The sequence below is a fragment of the Anopheles arabiensis genome, chromosome 3 (genome assembly GCF_016920715.1).
Source record: "Anopheles arabiensis isolate DONGOLA chromosome 3, AaraD3, whole genome shotgun sequence".
Taxonomy (NCBI): domain Eukaryota; kingdom Metazoa; phylum Arthropoda; class Insecta; order Diptera; family Culicidae; genus Anopheles; species Anopheles arabiensis.
In genome coordinates this window covers 8705618-8726449 of record NC_053518.1, presented here as the reverse complement: position 1 = coordinate 8726449, position 20832 = coordinate 8705618, and the positions used below count along the sequence as shown (strand labels likewise).

The following is a 20832-nucleotide window of genomic DNA, read 5'->3' as shown; positions in this document are numbered from 1 at the left end:
ATCCTTTCCCTTCGGGGAGGACTATAAAACGTTGCGCCATCGCTTTCGGAGGCCATCAGTGGCGTGCCAGTCTGCTTACCGTTAGCACCGGGTAACAAGGATGAGTTCGGGCTCCTAACAAGCGCACCAAAGCAACAGAGTTTGCCCGCCGGGCCCATTACCGCCTGCTAGTAACTATAAGGATAATACTGTACGTTTTCCGCATCAGGTAGAACTCGGTAGTGGTGATCCAACAGAGCGCCGTCGGTTGTGTGGCTGCGGAACTCGGTAGTTTGGAAACGAAAATGTCATGGCTTCGCTTCGTGTCGGTTATGTTCTGTGCGTTCATGCTGGTGAAGGCGCGCGAAACCTGGCAGAAACCGGGATGCCATAAAGTGGGTGAGTGTGCTGTTGGGTGGGTTGTGTTGGTTGCGCACTAGCAGTAGCTGTTAATGTACACGTACGCTTCGCCATTTGCAGGACACACGCGAAAGATAAGCATCCCGGATTGTGTCGAGTTTACCATCACGACCAATGCGTGCCGCGGGTTCTGTGAATCGTTCGCCGTACCCTCGGCACCGTTTGCACTGGTAGGCCACAAACCACCGCAACCGGTAACGTCCGTCGGTCAGTGCTGCAACATCATGGAAACGGAGGACGTGCGGGTGCGTGTGCTGTGTATCAACGGCATCCGGAATCTGACGTTCAAATCGGCCACCAACTGTTCCTGCTACCATTGCAAAAAGGATTAATTAGGGCTGGAGCGGTCCGGGTGGACCGCCAAGCGCTCGCTCGTTGTGAGCATGTGAGCAGCGTGCGTGTTCCCGCGTGCGACACACGTGCGTTTTATTTACCTCTGAGCCACTTGCTTGGAACCGACAAAGGGAAAGGTTTCGCATACAGCTGCTGCTACTAGTGCTCTACTGGATAGTGTACAAAACAATATTACATGATGCTATATACATATACATACCGCTGGATAAAAATGAAACTATGAGAAAGTTGTAGTTAATCACAAAACCTGGCGTAATCATTGATTCGTCCGAAAAAAGGCGACGGTGCTTACTTCCATAACAGTAACGGTTTTTGTTCGAAATAATTCAACGGTTTGAATTTGACCTTCGCTCGAAATGTCAAAAGCGAGGGAAATTCGCACCGATTGACAGCTCTCTCAGCTGTCAGTTTCACAATAACAAAATAATGCGTGTTATTTTCGGCTGATTGCCGCATATTGTGCACTAAATTTACTTTAAAAATGACGAAAAAGAAGCCTTTGGGTAAGAGATTGTTTAATAACTTTTAGAAACAAAGAACATGTAAGAATTCTTTCCCCATTTTAGGAGTTGGGTTGAGCCGAGATGAGCGAATGCTTATCGTGGTGGGTGAAATCATCCAGGAGCTTCTGAAAGCACACCACGAAGGCAAGGACGTGAATCTGAACCGGCTGAAAACGCGCATCTCTTCCAACTATGGGTTAGAGTCGGCACCGCGGCTGGTCGACATCATAGCGGCCGTTCCGCACGAGGCCAAATCCATTCTTTTGCCGAAGCTACGTGCGAAACCGATCCGGACGGCGAGTGGCGTAAGTGGAGCTGTGGTATGTCGCTCCAATGACCTCTGCTCACACGACTTCTTGCTTTGTACCCGCAGATTGCAGTGGTTGCCGTTATGTGCAAACCACACCGCTGTCCGCACATCAACATGACGGGCAACATTTGCGTGTATTGTCCCGGCGGTCCGGACAGTGATTTCGAGTACTCGACGCAAAGCTACACCGGGTACGAACCGACTTCGATGCGGGCGATTCGGGCACGCTACCACCCGTTCCTGCAGACCCGGCACCGAGTGGAGCAGCTGAAGCAGCTGGGCCACTCGGTCGACAAGGTGGAGTTTATTGTGATGGGAGGGACGTTCATGTGCCTGCCGGAGGACTATCGCGATTTCTTCATACGCAACCTGCACGACGCACTGTCCGGCCATACCAGCTCGAGTGTGGCGGAAGCGGTCAAGTATTCGGAAAAATCGCACACCAAGTGCATTGGCATCACGATCGAAACGCGACCGGATTACTGTCTCAAGCGGCACCTATCCGATTTGCTGTCGTACGGGTGCACCCGGCTCGAGATTGGCGTGCAGTCGGTGTACGAGGATGTGGCGCGGGACACCAACCGCGGCCACACGGTGAAGGCCACGTGCGAAAGTTTCCAGATGTCGAAGGACGCCGGCTTCAAGGTGGTTTCACACATGATGCCCGACCTGCCGAACGTGGACATCGAGCGGGATATTGAGCAGTTTATTGAGTTTTTCGAAAACCCCGACTTCCGCGCGGATGGGCTGAAAATCTATCCCACGCTGGTAATCCGCGGCACGGGCCTTTACGAGCTGTGGAAAACGGGACGGTACAAGAGCTACCCACCGTCGACGCTGGTCGATTTGGTGGCGAAAATATTGGCCCTGGTGCCACCGTGGACCCGGGTGTACCGTGTGCAGCGTGACATCCCGATGCCGCTCGTTACGTCGGGCGTTGAGCATGGGAATTTGCGCGAGCTGGCCCTGGCGCGCATGAAGGATCTCGGCACGGACTGTCGTGACGTGAGGACGCGCGAGGTTGGCATCCAGGAAATTCACAACAAGGTCCGACCGGATCAGGTTGAGCTGATTCGGCGGGACTACGTGGCGAACGGAGGGTGGGAAACGTTCCTATCGTACGAAGACCCGAAGCAGGACATTCTGGTGGGACTGTTGCGGTTGCGCAAATGCTCACCGGACACGTTCCGCCCGGAGCTGGTCGATAGCTGTTCGATTGTTCGGGAGCTGCACGTGTACGGGTCCGTAGTGCCGGTGAATGCACGTGATCCGACGAAATTCCAGCATCAAGGCTTCGGCATGCTGCTGATGGAGGAAGCGGAACGTATCGCGCGGGAGGAGCACGGCAGTAAGAAGCTGGCGGTTATATCGGGCGTTGGAACGAGGAATTACTATCGCAAGATTGGGTACGAGCTCGATGGACCGTACATGTCTAAAATGTTGTAAGACAACAATTCCGAAATGAATTCAGGACACAAATAAAGTGTTTCAATTAACATTTTCATACGTGTTTAATTTCACAGTTCAATAGTTCAATAGTTCATAATTAATTTCTACACAACAGAAGAGGGAAACGATTCGTTTCCCAAGGGGTCGTTCAAAGCAACGCTTTTGGTACGCAAATTGCTTCAACGAAGTTGTCATAGGCGAGATACGCTTGCAACAGTTCCGCCGTGGTTGCACAGGCACCTCCGTTGCTATGGAGCTGTCCCAGCAGCCACAGGAATTCCTTGCACACGGGAAGCATCTCCTCCTTGGCACAGTCGTTAAAGAGCAGTGAAAGCTTCAGCACGCTCTTCTGCAGCTGATAGCGAAGGATTTCTTCCACCTGCCGTGTGCCGGCGGAAGCCTGGTAAGCAAGTATACGTATCGAGAGTAGAATAGAGGCCGCGTGTGTTGGAAGATGAAGGTCGTGTACGCTGAAGAGAAAGTCCAGACATTGCCGAATAATCGACGACGACGAGTCATGACAGACTAGCTCCGAGCTGGATAGACCGTAACATTTGTACAGCAATCGGAGACTGCTTGGATGCAGCTGCCTTCCGACGAAGCATTGCACGATTTGTGTGAGTGTTGCAGGTTCAATTCTGTTGCGGAAGAACGGAAAAAGATGGATTAGAACACACAAACAAAAAAGCGAATTGCTCAGGTATGTACCATACCAGCATACTTACTCCTGCTCGTAGTTGAGTGCTAATTCTAACGTTAAAATAATATCATCCGCCGCTTCCTGCTCGGTCACCGACGACAGCAATCGGACCAGCACCACCACCAGCCCCTGCGAGAACAGCAGCTTGCTTCCTTTCGGGCTCGAGCCGACGATGTTTTGCAGCGTCCAAAAGCACGTCTCCTGCAATGGCCGACAGTTGGGATTTTCCGCCAGCGCTATCAGGTAGGTGCCGGCAAAGTTGGCTATCTTTTCGCAGCACACATCGTCCCCGAGCGACAGATTGCACAGACACTCGGCCGCCAGCAGTTGCAGGTTGTAGTCGTGCCCGGTCAGCTCCTTCACTATCACGTTGATCGCACCGGTGGTGCGGATAAAGTGGGCAATGTTTTCCCGGCTCTGCTGGAACCCGTAGCTAAGCCGCACCAGGTCCAACGGATCGCAGCGCTTTCGGCGCTTGATACGACCCGCCAGTCCCTTGATTTCCTGCTCCGTAATGTGCTCGATCACACCGATCGAGTGTTCCAGCTCGCCCAGACCGGCCCGGTTGCGGTCGAGCTCCTTTTTGCGGTGCGTCTTTTGGCCCCATTTTAGCTCGTACCGTTTCTGGATGCGAATTTGTTCAAGCGGCGACGACTGGTTCATTTTGTGTTTCTGGGCAACTGGTTTTTGCCGCACAAAAGGGCGACTCTGTTTTGCCCAGCTGCCAAAAAATAGACAGCTGCTCGAACCGTAGCTGCTCGAATGAAAGGGAGACACAGAATTTACAGTGTAGAAAGAACCCGAAAAGTGAGTTTGAAAAGATGGTTTGAATTTGTTTCCGTTTTTTTAATCGAAGTTTTTGCAGAAAAATGCAGATGGATTTTTTTTTATTATTAAAAACATTAAAATAGTGTATACAATTGGAAAAATACTTACCCACAGCCTAAATGCAGGACTGAGTCGAAAGGGGGAGCCTTGCGAAATTATTTTTTCACAGTCGAATAAAATGCCAGTCGTACAGGCCTGTTTGCGGTTGGGTAATTTATGAATGATTGGTTCAGCATTTGCTGGAGAGTTTTTCCTGAGGATAAAAGGCTCCGTCCATCCGAGATTACAATTCTTGCGAGAGCTGGTTTTTAATAAAACCATCTAACACTAATAACTACGGGTACTTTAACGTCGCACATTAAATGTACAGAAAAAAATGTCGAATGATCAATCATGATATTGATAGAATGAGTCATTTGGATTTGGTAAAAGAAAAATCTCAAGCATCTATTGCGATGGAGAGACGAATAAACCAAATCGACCCAAAGGCTATAAAAATGGAACAAAAAAGCTAACATGCATTCTGATGTCCGAGGTCTTCAATCTTTTGGAGATTGCATTTTTTATAGCCTGCTGGCTACATTCGCCTCTTTTACACAAGGCCGAATGATTCTATTTAATCAATTGTTTGTTTTTTCATAACACATTGATAAGTCACAATGGCAATATTTACATCTGCGGTTGTTCAAAATGAATAATTTGTTTGACCTTTTGATGCATTTTAATAGGGACGCGAGCAACAAAATCATGGTTAACAGTCAACGTGTATGGTCGCGTGATACGGTGAGCTGCGAAACGACGAACCAGATAAGTCATACATTATAAAAAAAATTACACCATTTCATTTCATCATCTTTGGGCGTTTTATTTTTCACATATCAATTCGTAACACACTTCTCTGTACCGCCAGCCACCACATGCCAATTTAATGATTTACGCGTTCTATATACCGCCATTCCTCAGTTTATGCATCTGTTTTGCGACTTGCAATCGCAACATTCGTTACTTATTGGCCTCTTCCCGTTCTGTTGTTCCGCTTCACGCTTTTCTCTAACGCTAGTTTGAAACTTAAAGTGGGTTTGTGGTTGTTTTTTTTATTTCCTTTTTCTCGCCATTTTTTATACAATTTATACAGCACTAATTATTAAGTTAAACAACGTGGATGTTTTCTTTTTTTTCTGTTTGTTTTGTTTTCTCTGCTTTCGGAATATTCTAAACTTTCCTAAGATTATCATACTCAATATCGGTATTATTTGTTATATTTATGTTTCCGTACGAACTATATGCTCTTTTCGATTCTTTCATTGTTTTTTTTGGTTGGTTTGTGCTAGTTGATGTTTTTGCATGCCATCTTCTCGGCTGGTTGTTTGATTGTTTTCCGTTTTCCGTTTTCCGCCATCGCGTGCTACAACATACAATCCTAAAATTATTATTATGATTTGGTTGAATAGATGCTGCGCCCACAGTCCGCCCGGAGTTTTCGTGTTCGCACGTTTGCGGGGTGGCAATTATTTAGCACTACTTAATAATAACTTCAATTAGGTTTCCATTTTTGAACTGCGCACCTTAATGCAAGGTGTTAGTTGGGTTTTTTTTGTTTTGGTTTGTCTCATTGGGATGGCGTTGCGCACTTCCAATCTCCATGCATACGATTACACAACTGCTAATTAACGTACTACAATAACATCCGGCTTTATTTGTTGGTTTTGCAAAATTTGAATGTGTTCAACGGCTAAACAATTAGTAGTGTTGGTTTGGGATGCCAAACCGGCAGGCGGGCGCATACGCCCACAAAGACGATGCTGTCTGTTTGGAGTGTTTTGCTGTGGCGTGTCGTGTGTCACGTTTGTTACAATTAGTCGCTTTATCATCCTACTCAATAACGATTCAAGCCTTCGTACATAGGAGCTGTGTGGATTTCGGCCTATTGATTGTACCGGGGAGTTGCTGAACGTCTACTTGCTTGTCTATCAATGGTTTGCTTTCCGCATTCCGCATGCTCTATTCACGTAAGCTTCATACACACAAGTAACAATGTCGAGTAATGGGTTGCAGTGTCCGTGCTTTGCGTGGTATGGAGCACTGTTTGCAGTTGTATGCTGAACGAAAAAAAAAAACGAAGCCTTTTAACGATTGGGTGTATTAAGCTAAACGTTCTGCTCCTTAGTCTACTAAATCGTCAACATATATACCGCACATTCCCTGGTACCGTCGTATGCTATCAATTCAATACTTGTTGAGAACTCTACCGACCTATTAATCTTATCATGCTTATGGGCGTCAGGGCGTTTGCTACTGTCTGAGTTTGCTTATTCGTACCATTTTCCCTGGCGAGTGTGTCTATTTAATTGCAAAAGTTTATCCTTTTTTACGTTTTCATTCACTTTTCCCTTTCTGACGGATTGTAAGCTCAGTTGTGTATTGTTACATTTTAGTGCTAGATTCTTTTACACAAATTGTCTGTCACTAATGGTAATTGCAAAGTCTGTCAACTAATTCTGCTGAATTTGAATCAACGTTGAGCGCAAACAGTGGGTTTTGATGAGAGCTAGAAACAAAATGCAAACTGCATAGAAGTAGCGCAGGATGGGGTGGATCGTGATTAAAATGTCTGACATTTCAACAGTGTTATTTATTGTTTCTCTTTAATATATTGTTATATACTGCGAGATTTTGTTTTTGTTTTTGTTTTGGGTTTGCTTCGTTTATCGTTTAACTGATGCGTGAATCTCAAAACGTTCGGAACTGTTTGTCATATAGTAATGACTTACTCTTCCATTATTATAACATCCGTATAACAATTTTACTTACTGTGTTGTTCCACCGCATCTGTTATACTTATGGGGTTTGGTTTACTATCGCACATGAAGTGTTATACTGTGTTTTGTTTGTTTTCATTTTTTTTGTAAATTTGCATTTTACTCGTTCAACTCTATTTTAGTACTGCTTGCTAGATATGTTCCATACGACTTACATGCAAATGGGTACGCATTCGGGCATTGAGTTAATAAACGCGGAACTTCTTCTCTATTAACTGGTAAATGTGTTGAGCTCAGTCAGTAGTAAGTGATTCGCCCCTATTTTCTGTTCAACCTGTGTTTCTGGACAACCTGTGTGTAGTGATGCGCATCGAGAGTGCTAAGACATAGAGAGCCTTTTCTTGTTCGGCTGTTCTATACGCTTTTTGGCTACTGTTTACATGTTTTTTTTTTTTTTTGATAGATAATCGGAACGGACAACAAGGAGCGGAACAAAGTAGAGTATGCTGTGCCAAGAGCGGCACCAGAGGTATATATATTCATCAGTAGGTTGACAATCGAGCGTTATCCGTGGTAGATGTACACAGAGCGGCGCTACACGAGGACACGAAGACTACAGACAAACAAAACCGAGTCATTTCTATCACAAATCCTTGTCTAAGACACGCAGCTCAACCCCTTTTTTCTCCTACGGTTTCTGGCGCTCTGGAGAAGCATTTAAAGAGATTGGCTGTGGAGTGCTAGAATCCCATTTCCCATCCATCAAACGGTACGCATCAGACCGTTTCATTTTTGCATACGCAAGCCTAGCTCAAAGCATTTGTTACAATTTTATATTGGTATTTTATTCTACACTCTATTTAAAGCTACTGCATTGATTTATTTATGTTTCTTCTTCTTCTAGTTATCGGTGTGTGTGTTTATCTCTCTCTCCGCCTCTCTTCAATTTAGCATTCAAATTTGGAAATGTTGATGATACAGTTTGGATTTAGCTGAATATACTTCTCAGTAATTAATGTTGTATTCGAACCAACTTGCTTTTATACATTTTATTTTGGCTGTTGAATAGAGTTTGCATTGTTTTTTACTGCAAATAATAGTGTATTTATTGAATTTTAAATAAAATAGCCCTCCTTTTATGACAATTCTTTCGCACGTAACATTGTCTCTATTCTATTTATGGTTTTGTCTTGGAACACTTCCTATTTTGTTTATGAATTCTAGCTAAGTATCAATCGCGTCCTTCGAAGCAGTTAACAATTTTGAAAACATTCCTATCACCAGCTAGCTTGCAACTTACAACTTTCGGTAACAAAAATAATAATACGAGAAGAATTCACTGGGATAATAGATGTGCTTAACAAGACAACACAATTGTTGTAGAAATAACAAACATATTTTCAAAATTAACGTAACATTTTCAATTTCAAAGAGACGTATACTTTAGAATGGAAAATAACATGACAATTGAATATTCTAGTTCTTGTAACGACAGTAGCCACTGTCACTGGTATGTTCAATAACACACCAACCATTGTTTTTAGTACAGTTGTTTTGCACAGAGATACTGGCTGATCGTTCCGACAGAAATTAAAAATACAATTTGTTACAGTTTTTTTTGTTCGGCTCATCTAATCCGCTCACTAAATGTCGCATATCAGCAAAGAGAGACTAATTTTTGTTGTGCAATCATAAGTACAGCACGATGCGCAGCTAAGACAATAGCCACACTACTACCAGCAGAGAAACCAGTAATGATGCACCTAGCAACAATTATTAGTGGCGATAGTGGATCTGTTCCTCGACTCTACCCGTACGAGTCTTCCGGGGGGAGTTTTTGAATCCCCGTTTTGAAATCACATTAAAAGTATGACACACGCAGCTGTACTATTTGTGCACGTATGGCAGCTACTTCATAGTACACAGTGATCAGTGATAGTAAGTAGTATGCGGTAACTAGTTGCAGCAGCAGTGCACTACTAACCCACCGCCCAATAAACAGCTAGTGTACCTAGAGCTCTAAACGTTACGACGGTAAAATAAGACAAGTGTTATTTTTTGCCACTCTCTCTCTTTTTCTCTCTCTTCTTCCGCCTGTGTGTGCTTCCTTTATACTCGAAATTGACATTCTGATTATCAATCGTTACAACGTTTTCTGCTAATTCTCCTATTTCAGCACCTGTTTTTAGATTGAGCTGTCACACTAATCGTTGCGTGTTGCTTTCGCATGACGTTTTTGTAGAGATTAATTTCCCCGGCCCCGCATTTCGCAGCAACATACGGACACACATTAATACCCGCACAAACACACACACACACACACACGCGCACACAGACACACGCACACAAACGTACACAAACATTATCTCCTAGCTCAGTTAAAACAGATTTGGTCTTTCACAGTTCAACTCCGAAGGCAACATAGAATTTAGTGTATATAGTGTACACCGAGTTTTATTTGCTTTTGTGTATGCTTTCAGCTTTCCACCACCATCCCGCTCCTGCTCTCGATAGAGTGCTTTCCAATTGTAAAATTCTTATCTTTACTCATTACCTTATTGATTGGATTGATTGATTGATTGATTGATTGGTTGGTTGATTGGATGATTGTTTAATTTTCTTCGTTTTTATTTTTTTGCCGTATTGAAATGTTTTGTTCCGCTCTGTTTTGCTGATCATTTTGTTTCATTTCAAAGTTTTTGTTTGGTCTATTTGCTTCCTTCTAAATGTTTTGCTTTCCTTAATCTCATGTTCGTCTTGCTTTTAAATTCATCTTCCCTACCTAATTTGATGTTCGCTTTCGTTTTCAACCTTTCCCGTTTGTTATTATTTCAAACTTTAAATGCATTTGGTATTATTCTTTTCTATTCCCTTTTTAATTTTGTCGAAACAGAGAAATTCAAAGATGAAGTAATATAGCACAAAAAGGATGTAACATGTAAGGGAAGAAAATATATAAAATTATAACACTTTTGCTACCACTCGCCAATTCTTCGTTGATTCCTCTGAAAGCCCACGAACGTTGGTTTATACAATGCCTTTCGCAAACACACAGTGAAACTCCACACTCCACATGCTCCTTCCGAAAGCTCTGTTCATCAGGCAGCAAGTAATCGGAAAATAATGTTGTTCTTGGAGGCGACATTCAACTCGTGTCCTTTACCTTCCACGAACTTTGTGGCCGCACCGAACGCGACCGGGTTGTGAAGGTGGTGTTAAAAACCATGAGCACAATTTAATTTTCAATTACCATCTACCCGGAAATGTTTATTTACCACGCTATCAACAGTTACACGAAAATCGTGATTAACTTTCCTGCACGTGTTTTTCTCTTCTCCGCTCTGCAGACGGTTTGACAGCGGGAAGGTAGCGGATAGAAAACAAGGAAATTGTACGAAGCGCCACTGGCGGTGTTGTGGGCCTGGGCCGCTCCAGGAAGTATGGACGAGAAAGTTTGGAAAATTCTATGAAAATGCATACCAGTTCCTTCGTTGTCGTCGGTGGTTTCGCAGTGCTCATTGCAAGGGAATGATTTTGCCTGAAATTGTTCTACTTTGAGATTTCTACGCTTGTACGGCTTTTCTTTGCATTGTTCTCTTGGTCGCTGTGTGCGCTATTCTGCACACGTATTGCGGAAGCGCTACAGGGTGCCTATTTGCTGCTTTACAGCTGTTGTTCGGTTTTGACCTTTTCCTTCCGAAACGCTCATTTTCTTACCGTTTCGCGCGATTCGGTGTGATTGTTGTTCTGCGCTTACAATTCATTTTTAGACCGTACATCTTACTGTTCCGGCGCGTGGCTTATCCAATCATGCACACATACACACAAACTCATTCAAACGCTTGAACATCTTTTCCAACCGTAGGACGCAAGTTTGAGGGCCGCTTGCTTACTGCCGACTGGCGCTCACAGTCTCATGAATATTTAAATTGCGTCAAGCTTTCTGACGAGCTTCGGTTTCCTGCTGCACTGTTATTTTTTTTGTTGCTTTGTTCTATGGTTTCTGTTTTGTCCCGTTCACGAGCAAAATCCTCCTTTTCGTACCGTGTGTCTCTGTTAGTTTTCAATTCCTGTAGCATTTTCTTGGACGCCCCTGTCCCGAAAAGCCTCGGCCAGAGTTTTCAATTTCACAATTTAGGTTAAACATTTATTCGTTTCTTTACATTTGCACCGGCCTTTTTCCGCCGTCAAACTGTTCTCCACAACCCGCTGCAAGACCATGAAAGAGAGCATGTGTGTGTGTGTTTCGAATGGTGGAAAATCTGGCGATAACCAAGATGTGTAGTGCAAAAAAACACCCAAACCTTTCTCCGAAATGGGGAATAAATGAGCAGTAAAATGAGTGCTTATGGGTGGAAATGATCGGCTAAAGACGTTCACCATCACGGTGGCTCAGCTTTAGAGGGCTGACGACGGGTGAAAAACAGTGTGTATGTGTAGTTTAGATGACATTTTTGCACCACCACACTGCTGCTTTGCCTTGTAACTCGGTGTACAAGAAGCACAGCAGAAGCGTACGACGACACCACTCCCGCAACTACTCTGGTAACTGCTGATTGCATTTTTGAAGGTGACAGTTGGTTTTTGTATCGACATAAAATTCTTTCATGCTTGTTTCAAACTCCCCTAAATCGACCTACTCTACGCCCGACCGCTTTTGATAGAAGATAGATTGTTTGCTGTATTGTATAGATTGTAGAGCTCGTTGACCTGTAGTTTTATTCTCACTAGACTGATGACTATACACGACGCCGCGCTGAAGCTGCGTTTACTAATAGAATAGAACACTACGAAGGGGGTATATAGAGGGTTTGTATAGTAGTAGATGTGTGTTTTGCGTGCGTGTTTGATCCAAATATTATCCATATTATCCATAGTTTGCCTCCTGCCCCAGAGAATGGAACATTGGAAGCTAACTTATACACACACACGTACACATTTCTTCAATAGGCACATAATTGCAATTACATATTTCTTTAAATATTCGATCCCATGCGTTGACGTATGTTCTTTGCCCCCCGAATTACCGATTATCTTAATTTTGACCAATACATTATTGCTTTCCGCTTGAGACTGTACGGCTTGTGAGACGAGAAAATGATACTCAGGCTGCTTATACACAAGACTTTGTGTGTGTGTGTGGGTAGTATTTTGGGAAACGAATTTGACACCAGTTTGCTGATTATGCGGCACCTATTTCATCTCCTTTTTGGCAGCTTGTCCTACGAGAGGATTTTTTTTTCTTTTAGGGGAATTTTCCAAAAAAAAACTTTCCTTAACTACCAAGCCGGAACAATCCTACACACATGCTACACTAAAAAACTCGTTGCTCTAAAGAGAGGGGTAACACTCCGAGGGTTTGTTTTGCTTCGTTTACGCAAAGAATCATAACTGGAAGGAATGTCCTCTGTCGCTCACTGCCGTCTTGCGGGACCGGATATTGTCATGGGAGAATTATGTGTGTGTGTGTGTTTTTCTTGGTTTTCCGTTTGCCACTCTTCCACAAATATACCGTCCCGATTGGTCCATTAGAGTTTTTTGAACGAGAAAATGGGTGAAAAGATGGAGAATAGTAAGAAAAAAGGAAAATGGTAGTAGCATCTACCCTAGATGAGTGATATATGTCTGTCAAATCCAAATGTCAACCCCGCAGCCATTGCTTCTTCGCCGCTAATCTAATTTATACCATTGCTGTGTTGGCAGGTTGGACCCGAAAGTGACAGCTGGTAAACGGAATTTGACAGCTCGCCCTCCCGCCCTACACTATTTACTAATCGTCGCTACTAACATCAACAACAAATCAACAGCGTGAGCCCCCGGGTTCGTAGCAGCAGTCGTTTTGGTGAGGGGGGGGGGGGGGGGTTTAGTCGTTTTTGTTTCAACAAAAGTGGTCAACATCTTCAACGGCACGACTACGCGGTTGTGGGGAAAGCTAGCAGCAGTTGCAGTGCGAGAGATGTGCAGTTGCAGAAGAAGTCTTGTGTGCCAGAGAGAATGAGCCGCCATAGTAAGCTTGGAGTTTTTCTGGACGGATTGATAGATCGATCGGTGTGGGGGTGTGAGGAGGAGGGTGGTGGTGCGTTGCCGGAAGGAGCTGGTAGATGATGCTGGGTGGCAGCCGTCGTCCACAGACCGGACGCACTGGTGGACGCCCGTGACTAGAAGAGCGTTTCCTTGGACCACTTGCGCGAGGGCCCCGGAATGCAGGGATCGTTCGCCGACAGGGCTGGCGCGGACGAGGACGGATCGTCATCCTCGTCGATCGCCAGTATCGGTAGCTCCAGAATCACAGAAGGACTTTTAATGGTGGTGTTACTGCTACTGCTACTGTTCTTAATGATAACATTAACCTCAACGCACTGCTGGTGCTGGCGGGCCGACTCGCCGGAACTGCTCGGGCGGGTGCTGCTATCCGATTCTGCGCTCCGTCTGCTGCCGCTCGGCCGATCATCGTCGGGCAGGTGCACCATTACGGTCGGTGGCGGCCCACTCGCCGTCGTCGTCGTCGTTCGCGTCCCCTTGGGAATGGCGCCGAGCGGTGACTGGCGCTGCTGCTGCTGCTGCTGCAGGTTGCTACCGCCGGCGGTGTAGCTGCCACCACGACCGCTGCTGTCATTTGGTTGCTGTCTTTCGATGATTGCTTTCGTTTCGATGCGTTTCCCCACGCCAGGGCCGCTGGTGGCCGCTGGCTGGACGCCCCGCTCACCCGCCCTGCCCTTGCTGCCGGAGCGATTGCTAATTGAAAGACTACTTAAGTAACTAGTATCGGTTGTTGGTTGGTGGTGCAGCTGCTGCTGCTGCCGAACGTCCAGCTCGTGCTCGAGCTCGTACACCGAACGGTCGTTGCCGCAGGGTAGCAGCGTACCGCCATCTTCCTCCTCCTCCTCCAGCTCGTCACCTTGAGCCAACGTTGACTGTCGCCGGTAGAGCGAGCCGCGGCCTCCGGTTCGCTGCACGCGCTGCTGGCCACCGTGCGATTCTTCGTCCTCCTCGTACGGCATCGTCAGGCTCAGTTCGTCACTGTCCGTGCTGAACTGCTGCAGATCCTCGTCCGTGTCGGCCCCACTGTCCTCGCCGAACACCGAATCGGAACCGCCACTCTTCGGGTCCGTGTCCTGACAGTCGATCGACGACATCTTGAAGGAACTGAGCGATGCTAGCGGGGCTCGCCGCACCGCTGTGGTGCTGTGATTAACGTTTGCGCTATTACTACTGTTGTTCGTCGCGTGCGCGGTGACGCTGCGAGGCTCGGCCACCGATCGCTGCAGCAGTATGCCACCGTTCGCTAAGCTGCCGTCGTCGGCCGGTCGTCCGTTGCTGTACGGGCGGGTGCCGGACGTGCTCGGCTGTGCTCGTTGTCGCGTCGGACGGTACCCGAAGCCGTCCTCTAGCCCACTGCCGACCGGATACTCCGAGATGCAGTCGATCGAGCCGTCGTCGTACGCGGGTGCGATCACGCGCGACCCCCCCGAGGAGGTGGAGGGCTGGGGCGTCAGAAACTGGCTCGCCGATCTGCCCCGGCTCGTAGAGGGCCGGTCCGAGTCGGCACCATGGTGGTGGTGGCCCCGGTGCGCTATCCGCTCGCTTGGACAAGGCGACGATTTGGGCGTCGCTTCGATGATGTTGATGCCGGGATAGAACGGTTCCCAGTCGGTCGTGTCGTCGCGGCTCTGCTGCCGCGACGGTGACCGCGATATCGGTGGTAGCGAGGAAAGGCCGAGCGTGATGGCGGAGCATCGCCGCTCGAGGAAGGAACTCTCCGTACTGCAGCATGTCATCGCGCTGCTGCGGCGAGATTCGTTGCACTGGAAGCAGAGAGAGAGAGAGAGAGCAGGGGAAGCAATTAGCCCGTTTGTATTAAATATGTACATACGAAAGCAGGCGGCATTATAGCTGTACCTTGTTCGGCACGGAAAGATAATTGCTCGGATAGCCAATCTCGGCCGTCGTGGTGAACTGATCGAACTCGTCGTCCGCCTCCTCGCCGTCGCTTTCGAGCACGTAATCGTCCTGGCCGAAGCTGCCGCCCATGTTGTAGGCACTGAGCACGCGCGAGGACACCGACACGCTGTTCCGGTGCCCCCGCGTACTGCTGTACGAGAAGCGGCGCGAAGGGTTGAGCAGGCTGCTGTAGCCACCGCTGATCGAGGACATTCGGCGGCCGCGGCTCAGCATCGGAGGGGCGCTAATGTTCCCGAGCGATAGTAAGCGGTCCCGCTGCAGCCCCGGGTAGTTGATGTTGAGCTCCTCCTGCAGTAACGAGAATGCCGTCGCCTCTATTGCTTCCTGTAGCTCGCGCTCCTCCTCCTCCTGTATAACGGCGGCCGCGACGGCCGCTATCGTTGGATCCTGGACACAAGGAGAGAGGGACAGAGACGAATCAAATATTAAAAATAATAATCAAAATATTTCTGTTTTCATGGCTGAGTAACATTAAAGAGTTAAATTACATCTTCAAGCTCCCAGTTGTTTACCCAGAAATTCGTGGAAAACTTCAAGCTCGTCCAAGGAAAAGATTACAGGAGCTCTTCAACACATTTTTGTACATTAAAGTAGCTGCAAACTTCCTCTGAAAAACTATTAAAAACTCGCAGCATGGTGCAGCTACCAGGCAAAAGGCAACAAGGAGTAAACTTAAACAGAGCGTAATGGTTGAAACTTGTTCGAGCGATCGAGACCAGCTCAAGCAAGACTCAACAACGGTGTTGTGGAAACAATATGCTAATTGATGTGGTTTGACCGACCTTTCGTTGCCTTGTTCTGTCTGTATACCTTGCAGTTGATCCCGTTTGGCTCTTGGTTCGCTAAAGGATAATATTTTTGCTGCACCAACCGGTCTTCGAACACCCTTTGCCGGAGTTTGCAAATTCAATTGCAAATTCTCGTTAGCATTTATCCAGTTAATGTTATTGCGTAAAGCACGAGTGTTTTTGGAAGTTTGGAGGTGTTTTTGAAATCTTAAAACGCAAAGATTGAACTTTTCGTCCCCTTATGCACATGCATTTTTGAGCTAATTTTTGAGCTGCAGGTCCTATTAATTATACATAACTGCATATGGCCGGTCACCTACCTTGAGTGCTTTGGCCGTCGACCGCGTGCGGCTCTTGTAGATGACGAGGAACACCATTAGGCCGAAGAAACCGCCGAGCGTGGCCGCTATCCGGACGCCCGTCATCACGTCGTACGTGGCGTAAAACTCCATCCTGAGCCGCTCCCGTTCCCGGTCGACCTGCGTTTGGTTGCTGGAGAGACGAAACGACGGTAACAGGGTGGCTTGGGTGGTGTTGGTGGTGGTGGGCGGGGGGGTAGGCACCGGGGTGACCGGGGGTCCAGTCTTGGTCGGTTCAGCGGGGGCGGCGTAAGTGACCGTCCGGGGCACCGGGCTGGCTTTGGCGGTAGAACTGCCACAAGAAGGGACCCACCGGGGGTACGCGTTGCCGCAACATATTAAGCGGCCGAGGAGCAGTTGAAGGATTACGGGGGAGGGGATTTGGTTGGGATGGGAATGATGGTTACATAAACAGCACGAGCACGTAGAACACCGATTTTTTACGGAGCAGGATTTGGAAGGTTTCCGAAAGGAGATTCAGAGTTTCAGAAGGAAATGAGAACCACACAAAGCGGAGGAGAAAGAGAAGAGATTTGGGAAGTGGTGGAAGAGAACAGACAGAGAGCAAGAAAGGGAAAGGAAAGAGAGAGAGAGAGAAAGAGACAGAGAAAGACATATAGAGACCGAATGACAGATAGATATGGTGCAGATGATGACGAGCGTTGTAAAAGGGTCAACCTCTCTGTTCCAAGAGTTGATGGGATTTTTTTTGCATTTTGCTGCAGAGTGAAAGCAATTAAGGTGCGTGGTGGAACGTGAAAGCGAAACTAGCATATGTCTGAGTGTGAGAGAGCGAGAGGCAGCAAGCGTAATAAGTATGGGATGTCCGTTAGGGGGTAACTATAGCCTTGTATGTGCCGTATCTCACGCCAACCGTTGGATACTTGTCTCAATTCCGAGGTAAGCCGTGTCCGCCCATTCGCCATCTTGCGGCAAAAGATTAACATTGTCATTCAGGTGCAGGGTTTGTTTGGTCCGTCTGTTTCTTTTTTTGTTTTGTGGTCCGGTCTCGCCCGTTTCGTTGAAGTACCGGCGGGGAGATAAAAACCGGAATCATACCCTCGTTTCTCGCTTGGACATAAAGATCCGTCCTAGCAGCGCACGGGGCGTGGAGCTTCGAAGGATGTCAGGTTGATGCTTTCCGCAAAACCTGACAACGCTTCCAGCTTCTGTCGTTTTTTACTGCCATTGTGATGCTTTCTCTCTTAAAAAGCGTAACAAACGTTTCGACGTTGATGATCGGCGAAGCAAACAAATAAAAAAAAAAAACAAACGCACAGAGGATCCTCATTTTTTGAAGGATGAAGCCGATTCTGCACCCACTTTTTTACAAGCGACCGTGGCGATCTCTCCGGGAGGCGGATTAAAGTGGAAAGATTTATGGGATGGTAGAACGAGCGACAGGTGACGCTGGCGGGCCTGAGCTGGAAGCAAATAACGCACAGCGCTTGGTGGTACGGTGCCATTAGGTCAGAGTGCAGAAAAACGAAAGAACGAAGCCGAGCGGAAGGCAGAAGGCTCCCGCAAAAAAGGCATAACGAAGCGCAGCCTATTATGGTAATGGGGTATTCGTGGATAAATTTGGAATTTTATTTGGCGACCCGTGGTGTGGCGGTGGTTGTGCCCGCTGCGGTGGAAAAATTATGATTGTAATGCCTAATTTATTGACCCCAGACGTTTACGAGGCAATACACTTTATATACAGGCAGGCCGTTTTCAGTGTGGTGTTCGATGCGTTGGTGTAGCTTCGCCACAAAAGGGAAGTAAATCAAACATGAAACTAGACGCCGTACAATGGTCGAAAAAGATAATGGTATAATTCAAAATTGCCTACACCAAAGGTGTGGCGCGGTTGCGAGGGGGGAGCCGTGGGAGCAACAGAACTTAACGGCTTGTACGCAAATTGGTGCACGAAATTAAAAGCGTTTTAAAATAGCGTCAACAGGCCATTATTTATCTGTGAATGGGGGGAGGCAACGTTTTATTTGATAAATTTGATTTCCACATTTTATGGTGCAATTTTCCACTGACCGAAGACGTATTTAAGAAATAACTGGACGCCTCCATCAGCAAGGACATTCGGAGCACCATGCGTCTCCATTACATTAAAATATTCTTGTTAAAAAAATTATTTAAAGCAATACGTGCCAAAACCGTGTAGTAGCAAACTGGGTTTCGATCGCATTTTTCTATTACACCGATCCACTGATACCCTGCATGTTTGTGTGTCTAATGGATTGGCACAATCCTCGGCTCGAACTTAAACCACCAAAAACCCCAAATGCTCAGAATTCGAGCGTGCCCAAATGACCTTCACGTCTACGGTTGCTTGCACAAGAGAGGCTCCAGTAATGTACGCGCAGAAAACGCGGATGCTGCCGATGGCCGGAGATCAGCAACCAATCGACCTCAGGTGGGGTTCAGCGGGGTCAGCCAACAAACAAACATGATAATCCATCCAACTGGCAGCCGCAAATACACGGGGCACAGTGAAGATTAAATTACCAACCATTTGTACCGCCGACAAAGCGCGAAATGCGAGCTGGCTCGGTTCTGTCTTGTCCCGAACTGTGTCGGTGTGCACGTGGTCGTTAATTTGTGTGTTTGCAAGGTCATGGAAATCTCTAGGGTTGGTGTGTGTGTGTGTGTAAGTTGGAGGTGGTGGTGGTGGTGGTGGTCGTGTTAGTGCTGCGTGGTTCGTTAGGTTTCGTGTTGTTGAACGTTACGCGGTAAGGGAAGCACTCGTGCAACAGGCTCGCAACACACGGGAAAAGGTGCACAGTGCAGCGTCAATTAAAACCGCACGAACAAATCCATAATTGATGCAGGTGGGGGAAAGCGATGCAATGGAAGATGGCGGATCTCCCGCTAGAAACAGATTGTATGAATTTAGCTCTATTTAAGGGTGGTACAGGGAACAAGTTTTTGGGGTATTGATTTCAACGCTTCTGCTTGTGGAGCTTTTTTGGGAAGTTGAATTAAAATTGCAGTAGAGTGAACGTTACATGCAGATGGGGAAGTAGAAGAGCAAAGCTGAGCAAGCAGTTTACGGGACATGCACATGCAGAGGGTGGATCGAAACGCGGGTGGGGAAGGGTTACTTGACGTACGTGCACACTACTGCCGGGATGCTGCTTTGTTACCTGAACTCCGGTGTGATGTTGCTGTTGGGTGTGGCCGCGGTAGACGAATGGATGAACAGTTCACTCGCCCCGGACCCGGGCTCGGCCGCTCCGCCCGGTGCAAGCGAGGACGAGCTGTAGCCCGGCGGTGCCGATTGGAGGGTCGCGGTGCGCGGTGCCTGCAGCTGCGGACCGGCGGGAGTCGAGGAGAAGGCAAGCGATGGTATCGGGTAGCCGGAACCGGCGAAACCGGAGTCCGTGAAGGACGACGACGGCGAGGAGGGTGACGAAGGCGTGTAGGAGGAGGGGTAGGACAGGGACGAGGAATAGTACAGGTGGTCTTGCTGCTGGTGCACCTGCCGTTGATGGTGTTGTCCCTGCTGCTGCTGCTGCTCTTGCTGGTACAAAGAGAAAAAAAACGCACAAGTCAAATGTCAGTCAACACGTGGTTGGTTTGGAGTTTCTTTTTTTCTCGCCCTGCCCACCATTCCAGATGCGTTAGTTTATGGGGATGACGTCATGGCGCTCGCTCGCGTGAGCTTCATGTTATGATTAAAAGGTGCACTCGTCCCTCTCGCTCTCTCTTTCTCTCATTCCCTCTCGGTGCCATACTGGGATGGGACTTGCCGAAGGCCGAAGTCATAACAATTTTCACCCGTCACATTCCCACAAACACCCGTGGATGCTGACCATGCGTGTGTGGTGGTTTGTTGGTTGATTAGCTGGGTGGGTTGGGTTTTTCGATCCTGGGTCGGCTTGTTAGAAAAGAGGAGTTTTTTTTTCTTCCTCCACCTGCCAATTGTGTGCCGTTGCCTATCATTCTCCAATGTACGGGCGAGAAGCGGGAGGCAGAGGGCGCACAATCCATTTGGACAGTTGCAGGATGTTGCGGTTCACCTCTACTCGTGCCGAGAACGGACAGTTTGCGGTGTGGATTAACGTGTTGGGTGTAAAACACAGTATGCACGCAGCACACATGGTGTGGAACGAAATTGGTTCAAACCTCACCTCTTATCGTTCCGCCGACCGAAACCCTGCAACACGTCCCTCAGCGCCGCCGTTGATGTAAACAGTGAGGGGCAGTGGCTTTTGTTTATATCACCGAAAACTATGTCTATTAACTTTCGGGTAGGAAATGAGCTTTGAAGTGAATATTTTTCCTTGCCCGCTTCTTTTTGTTGTGCGCCCGGGGAGTTGAGTGATCGTGAAAAAAGAAACCACAATGAGAGCTCACAATCAGAGCTGACTGGTCCATGCTGCAGAGTGTAAAAATAAGAACTTTTTGTTCGCATTCTTTAG

At 47.3% G+C, this 20832-nt stretch overlaps 4 protein-coding genes and 1 long non-coding RNA gene across 6 annotated transcripts; 3 read left to right on the top strand and 2 right to left on the bottom strand.

Moving 5' to 3' along the window:
* Nucleotides 1-35: 35 nt before the first annotated feature.
* On the top strand, nt 36-999 carry LOC120905017 (thyrostimulin alpha-2 subunit). The gene is made up of 2 exons (XM_040315633.1): nt 36-378; nt 460-999. The coding sequence occupies exons 1-2, from the start codon at nt 285-287 to the stop codon at nt 729-731; spliced, it is 366 nt and encodes a 121-aa protein (XP_040171567.1). The 5' UTR covers nt 36-284; the 3' UTR covers nt 732-999.
* Nucleotides 1000-1121: 122 nt separating this feature from the next.
* Nucleotides 1122-3068, top strand: LOC120905012 (elongator complex protein 3). Its single transcript, XM_040315627.1, has 3 exons — nt 1122-1256; nt 1320-1561; nt 1630-3068. Exons 1-3 carry the CDS (start codon nt 1235-1237, stop codon nt 3010-3012), a joined length of 1647 nt encoding a protein of 548 aa, XP_040171561.1. The 5' UTR covers nt 1122-1234; the 3' UTR covers nt 3013-3068.
* Nucleotides 3053-4468, bottom strand: LOC120905014. Its single transcript, XM_040315628.1, has 2 exons — nt 3741-4468; nt 3053-3653 (listed from the first exon to the last, which is right to left on the bottom strand). Exons 1-2 carry the CDS (start codon nt 4376-4378, stop codon nt 3164-3166), a joined length of 1128 nt encoding a protein of 375 aa, XP_040171562.1. The 5' UTR covers nt 4379-4468; the 3' UTR covers nt 3053-3163.
* On the top strand, nt 3607-8351 carry LOC120905018. 2 transcript variants are annotated; one of them, XR_005739849.1, is made up of 4 exons: nt 3607-3715; nt 3818-3958; nt 7766-8071; nt 8207-8351. It is a non-coding gene; the product is annotated as an uncharacterized LOC120905018 (long non-coding RNA). The 2 variants fall into 2 exon arrangements; XR_005739848.1 differs by lacking the exon at nt 8207-8351 and having other exon boundaries at nt 7766-8162.
* Nucleotides 8352-12788: 4437 nt separating this feature from the next.
* LOC120905071 (mucin-5AC) lies at nt 12789-20788 on the bottom strand. The gene is made up of 5 exons (XM_040315740.1): nt 20768-20788; nt 19555-19931; nt 16373-16703; nt 15202-15651; nt 12789-15107 (listed from the first exon to the last, which is right to left on the bottom strand). Exons 1-5 carry the CDS (start codon nt 20786-20788, stop codon nt 13461-13463), a joined length of 2826 nt encoding a protein of 941 aa, XP_040171674.1. The 3' UTR covers nt 12789-13460.
* Nucleotides 20789-20832: the final 44 nt, after the last annotated feature.